The 6,733-nt window shown below is 48.7% G+C and overlaps 1 protein-coding gene across 1 annotated transcript in view; it reads right to left on the bottom strand.

The window, feature by feature from the left end:
• Positions 1-1,037: 1,037 nt before the first annotated feature.
• Fgf18 (fibroblast growth factor 18) overlaps positions 1,038-6,733 on the bottom strand; it is a 33,398-nt gene continuing 27,702 nt past the window's right edge. The window contains exon 5 of the mRNA XM_019207226.2: positions 1,038-1,626. Within this exon, the coding sequence (XP_019062771.1) occupies positions 1,360-1,626 (267 nt within the window). The 3' untranslated portion in view covers positions 1,038-1,359. The remainder of the gene's footprint in view (positions 1,627-6,733) is intronic.

The following is a 6,733-nucleotide window of genomic DNA, read 5'->3' as shown; positions in this document are numbered from 1 at the left end:
CTTCATAAATACACGCTGAATGGGTGGATTCATCAGTAAGTCAATGAATGAGGCACTGAGTCAGTGAATTACTAGATGTGAAGTTCCATGTGGGGTGAGATTTTTTTCCCCATTGTGCTCTCTGATAAATCCCCAGGTCCTAGTATACAGGCTTGGTGCAGAGAAGGTACTGAGTGAATATATGTGAACAAATGATTGCCTCAATCATTGAGTCAGCAATGCATTAGCATGTAATCTCTCTGAAGGTAAAGGTTTTCATTTGCTCAAGGGCCAAGCGCTCAGTCAGTAGAATAGCGACTGGTGCATACTACTGAATGAATCTTGTGAGTGAATGAATGAATGAATGAAGGGGCAAGGCCCCAGCCCTCAGTGAAGACTAGAGTTGGAGAAAGATGAATCACAAGAAGCCTCCCTGCCCAAACCTGGGCCCCTAGCCACCACTCGCCTCATGTTTTGTTTTGTTTTTAAATAATTTGTTGGTTGGTTTTAATTGTTGAGGCAGTAATACTTGGTTCATGAAACTGCAATATACAGAGAGGTGAAATAAATAGCTTATATATATATAATATATATAATATAGCTGGTTTTAAAATATTCCCTTATCATTGGTGTACTAGGTCACGTGAGTCACGGAAGGTCCATAGCAGCATCCTCCAGAACTGCGAGCAATGCAGGGTCACCATGATTGGACGAGGCCGTCTGTCGTCAGAAGGTCGAGGCGCGGAGAATTCCCAGGGCACGCCTTCCCTGCGCGGTGTCTCAGGACAGCTTGCAGTGGACAATAAATAAATGACTGCAAACCAGAGAGCGATTTTTGTTGGAGTTTTGGGGCAAGGATAGATTGGGAAAGTCATAGGGGGGAGTTTGTTAGGGATAGAGGGTACTACTTTCTTTGTTTTTCTTTTTTGTTCCTTTTTTTTTTTTTTTTTTTTAGAACCTTTGGGAATAAGGACTTTGGTTTCTCGAGTGTTGGTTTCTTCATTCAAGTCCTCCTCTGGGGACAAGTTTGGAGCTGTCTACTCCTAGATGGGAATAAGGACTTTGGTTTCTCGAGTGTTGGTTTCTTCATTCAAGTCCTCCTCTGGGGACAAGTTTGGAGCTGTCTACTCCTAGACAGAGGCAAGCACCTACGGGCTGACAAGGGTCCCTTAGTGAGTCTTTTGTCATTGGGGGTTTCAAGTCAACAATAAAATTCTTTTCACCCCCCCACAAGAGTTTTGGTTCAGTTTTTGTCTTCTTTTAAACACAATGTACAAAAATAGAGCTTCTTCCTTATTTTTCATGTAAAAATATTCCTCTGATGCAGTTCTCTGGGAGTATGAGTGTGGCCAGAAGGGCCTGCAGTGGCCACAGGGCCGCCTAGCCCGGGTGCGTGGGGCGGATACGCCGAGACCGCTTGGTCACCGTAGTGTACTTGAAGGGCTTCTGCAGCTCGGCTTGCCCCTTGGGGTAACGCTTCATGAAGTGCACATCCTGCTGGTTCTCCCGGGTCTTGGGGCCCTTGCGGGGTTTCCCCTTCTTGGTGAAGCCCACGTACCAGCCAGAGTACTTGGCCGACATCAGGGCAGTATAGTTATTCTCCAGAACCTTCTCTATGAAGACACACTCCTTGCTGGTGCCATCGGGCTACAGGGAAAAGAGGTGCAATATTAAAATGAAATTATTCAGTAATTCTTGTTAAAGCATGGGAAGGCTGATGACATTCAGGACCACTGTGACACATACAAGGTCCATAGCAATGGGACTGTGCAGTGAAGGGAAGAGACTGGACTCAATTCCCACCACAGCACGGGCAAGTGAGAGTTTACAACCGAGGATCAACAAGAGTCACTGGTGGAAAACCACCAAGAGGAAACATCACTAGTAAGGGGGAATCTAGCTAAATCAACCTAGGATCAGTTATTAAGGGTACAGTGTCCTTGTTAAACTGACTTAGCAGGGTTTTGCTGAAACTAGATTTGACAAGGAAGTACAGATAGACACAGGAAGAACTTGACTAAAGTCTAGCCAGAAAAGAGTCAGGAAAAGGTGATAAAGGGAACAGCAGGGATGAGGGAAACCACCCTGTGGAGAGGACTTTGGCAAGTGGCCAGGGCTGGGCAGCACAGCAGAGAGGGCTCAAAGTAAGCTTTTCACTTCTGTGGAGTTGCCTTTTGTTATTGGCCCTTGCATCTTTCCCTATCCTCCAATTAGGTAACAGACGCCCACTGTCATTCAGGATACTACTTCTCCACTCTCTTCCCTCAGAGCCAGGGACTCCACCTCACCCCCTACTACAGAGGCCCAGACTTGGCCAATCAAAACATTATTACTGCTCAGTTTCTGTGATTGGTTCACAAGCAGGCATGTGATCCAAGCCATCCAATCACAGTGTTGCTTGAGGCCTTCATATAAATTACCTCAAAAAACATAAGCAGATTCAAATTTAAGGAGTTTGAGGCTAAAGTGGAAGCAGCCATTTTACTACCATGAGGGGAAATCCTGTCTGTCAGTAATGCCAACATTAGGGAAGCAAAGCCAATAGGAAGAAAGGGAGAGAAATCAAGTTTTGGTCACATCTTTTGGGCTCTAGAACCAGCCGCATCTGAGGCTCAAGTTACCTCACCATTATGTGAGCCAATACTGTCACATTTCCTTTCAGCTAGTTGATATTGTGCTCTGTCACTTGCAACAGAAATTATTTCTGACAGATTTGCACAAAACCTGACATTAACTCAGCCACTCGACTGCAGCTCAACTCCAATGTGATACAGTTAAATGTAAATTGCATTTACCATAATGTGGGATGTGGTACATTTTAATACTTTGTATGAAGTAGAATGAAAGCTTCCAAAAATAAGAGATTTAGCATGGCCAAACTCCAAACCCTTGATTCTGAGATCTTGGGCTCCTGGGCAGATGTGTGAACTCTCTTGGGATACTAGGCATAGAGGGCAAGGAGCACTGGATTCAGAGTCAGTAGCCTAATGAACTGGAATACTTCCAGTGTGACCTCTGGCTGGCTAATTCCACTCTCCAAATCTCAGATTCCTCACCCATCAAATGGGAACAATGACTTCTGTGCCACAGACACGTTGTGAGGAATGATTCTTATAAACCAGTCTGACACACAGTAGGAACTTGCTATGTTATTTTTGAAGAGCAGGTAGTTCTAAAAGAGCTGGCCTGGCCTGCCTCCTTGGGTCTGCCTGACAAAGGGTGGTGGGGAGAAGAGCGGATTGCTCGATGGGGAAGAGTGGGAAACATACAGAGTTGGAAGGCCCAAATTAGCAGCACTTGAATTTCCAACTAACATCTCCAAATTTAGGCCAGGCCCACTCCTTGTTCCGGATGGCCGCCTAGCCAAGTTGGAAGCCCAGCAGTCTGGCCGTGTGTGGAGACTGAGGTGCAGGTTCCAGCCTTTTGTTTGAAGTGGAAAACGGGCTAGAGCTTCCAGGAACGTTCACCTTTGAGCAGAGGGCAAGCCTGGGCCTTGCAGAGTGCTGAACTCTGCAGAAAGGGACAGGCTGGGTAGGAAAACACTCTTTGGAGGATGACATCTTTCAAAGGCTGCAGAACATGGGCTGGCTTGGGAGACATCATTGGGACCCAGAGCACACAGTGGGTTGGGATGCAGTAAGGGACGACTGTGAGGGAAACCAGGGAACATGTGCAAGGCAGGTTGACAGAGAGGGTTTCTGGGCTCTGCGTTCCCCATGGACAATGCTGGAAGCTGCCTGTTCAACCTGAGCCCAAGCTCATTACCTCATATGGACAAAACAGCCAGAGCAAATTGAACAATGGTTACACCGTGCTGCTTCCGCACCCTACCATAACTGCCACCGCCTGGGAAACTATTTTCATCCCTTAAGGCTGGGTTCTGTGGCTGCCTCCTCTAGGAATCCTTCCCTGGCTGTCATTTGCCTCCCTGGGAAATTTCTCTTCTTCCTCCAATATTCCATCCATGCACCAAGTTTTACTGGGCCCTCATACTCTATCTCCTGAACTCTCTGGGCACCCATCTCATCCCAAACCATGCTCAATTGAGAAATTTCATACCTGCCTACCTCCTCCTTAGACCAGGCACTCGGGGTCAGGAATGTTTCCTTAGTTGCCCTATGGCTAAGCCAAAGACAGGGATGCCCAGAGCATCTATGATTAAATGATTAGGAGACTCACCAGGATGAATACAGTAAGGGTAACACACAAAAGAGTCTACAAGAAAACAGACTCTGCCTTCTAGGTACTTTAAAAATGTCCTAGAGATATCCCAGGATGTTCCCGCTGTGGGACAAGCTGTCTAAGGGGACAGAATGAGCTAAGGGCTAGAGATCTTCACCTATCCCACTTGGCTTCCCCTATACCTTTATTCAGCATTTATTGATTGCTGACCACAGACAGACATTTCCACATCCACTATGTATTTCATGGAAGAAAACAGAGCTCCAACAGGCAACAGGGCGTGTGAATGGCAGGGCGAGGATTTGAACTTGCCCTCACCACTGCAGCTCACTTCTTCTTTAACCAGTGCCAGAGAAGTCTGTGGGGAGATGAGGAAGAACAGGTGCTGCTTGCCAAAACCCTTTACCTACCCAGGTCCACAGGGCCACTATGGGCACAAAATGAGACTTTGGATGTGCAAGGAACTAACAGTGTTCAGCACACATGCTCTTTCCAGGCCTGGCTTGACTTCAGGGGCTGAGAAATAGGGCTTTTGCTTGGAATTCCCATCACTCCAGAACAGGGAGGACCCCTTAGGAAAAACCACAGGCCTAGAGTGATCACAAGTCCCCACCATAAACTCAAGGAGTGGGTAAAAAGCTAACAGGTCATACCTGAGTTTGACCTCACCTCTACTCCTGTATGACCCTGATCACCTATAGAGATTTAAAAATCACCTGTGATTGGCCCCAACTCAACTGCTTCAGTCAGAGAAAGTGACTATCCACCCTAGACCTTCGATGACTTAGTGGAACTTGATCCTCTTTCTCCTACTCCCACATCCAACCTTCTTTTTTCCAAACTAGAGTGGCAGTCCTGTTTCATCTAAACAATCGGGCCACTAGATGAAGTCTTTCCTAAAAACTAGACCTTTTTTAGCTATTTAAACCAAAAGTAATTCCCTTTCTGCTGAAAGCATTTTGAATTTCAGTTACTTACAACCAAATTGGTCCTAACAAAGTACCCTCTACCCTGAAAGGGTTTCAAGGCTCATAGCCCCCAAGAGGACTTGTTAGTGAGCACATACACAGGGGCTGATGAGAAAAATCTGATGTGCGTTGAGTCTCCAGGGAAAAATGTCTAGCACATGACACCAGATATTCAACAACTCTATGGAGTAAGAGGAAGTGCTGCCTACTGGTCCACATGGACGTGGGTTCAGAGAAGTGGCAAGTAGCAGGGTGGTACCTGAGCATGCAGGGGCTTGGGGTCAGAGCAGGAGTTACTACAACCAAGGGCCGGGACATCTGACATAAGGTTCAATGCATGTGTCCTACTCTGGCCAGAGATGTACGAGGCTGGCACCAGAGGTGGAGCAATCCAAGGAAGCTATTCTGTTGCTCTCTGGTCCCAGGCTGAGGCCGAAGGTCTCCAGCGGTGGAGTGATACATGACCTAGCTTCAAAGGGGAGGGGACTAACATTTAACTAACATCCTTAAGTGCCAGCATTACCATTCCCATTTTATAGATGAGGGCACTGAAGTTCGGCCAGATTAGGGCACCTTGATTCCCCAGCCTGACCTGCATCATTCTGGCTGGAGGTTGGAGGAAGTCTGTAGGTCAGAGCCATCGTTCCATTTCTTTGGTGATCCTACTGCCCTTTGGCCAGACACATGGAAAGATGGATCCAGGATTGGTTCCCATAAGCTCCCAGGCTGATAGGGCATGTAGGCACCAGGACAGACTGACAACCCAGGGGAGCAGATGGTGAACAGAGGCTGATGGAGGGGTGGCTGGGGGGTGGAACACTTCGGGGCCAGGGAAGGCTGGAGGCTGTTGAAGGAAGAGCCAGTAAACAGCACAGGGACAAAGAGAAGAACAGTCTCAGAAGAGGACACAGCATGGGGGGAGCCTGACATCCCCATCCAGGGAGTGGTGGCTGCCACATGCCTGCGACATGAGGCATAAGCACCAAGGAGGCCCTCCCGGCCTTGAGTGTCCCATCCAGGAGCACAACCCTTCTCCACCAGGTAGGTGGAGCCCACAGGTAAGTCTGGAGCTGGGTTGAAGTGCAGGAAGGCAGCGGGCTGGTCACTGCATTAGAAAGCTGAGTGGCCAGTAGAGAAAGGCCCAGATACAGAGCCTGAGACTGGGACCACATTCGCCAAGGTGAGGCAGCCGCAGCAAGTTTCTGGGAAGGTATGAAGCCAGAAGTAAGTGATGGTGGGAGTTAGGAGGAGGAGAGGAATCTCAGGATCAGGGCCTTAGTGGGCAGGATGGGTGTGGGTGGATACGCCAGCAGCCAAAGAGCCAGGACTCCAGCTTCCAGGGCTAAAAAGCAAGCTGAGGCCTAATCGGGACAGGTGGATTTGGGGCAACCTGGGAGCCCCAGGTCAGCGGGAAGCCAGGAGCCGGGAAAGGGGGAGCCACGTGTGGAGAAGGCGGCCATCGTGTGCCAGCTGAACCGTCACCAATATTAATGACGGGAGAGAGGGCGAGGGGGCAGGAAATCTGAGCCGGCTCCTGTGGAAGCGGTGACTCAGCGGCCGGCGGGCCGGGAGGCGGCTGCGGAGGGCGCGGGCGGGGGAGGGCG

The sequence above is a fragment of the Fukomys damarensis genome, unplaced genomic scaffold, assembly GCF_012274545.1.
Source record: "Fukomys damarensis isolate Sample0158 unplaced genomic scaffold, DMR_v1.0_HiC HiC_scaffold_9, whole genome shotgun sequence".
NCBI lineage: Eukaryota > Metazoa > Chordata > Mammalia > Rodentia > Bathyergidae > Fukomys > Fukomys damarensis.
This window is presented reverse-complemented; position numbering and strand designations above follow the sequence as displayed.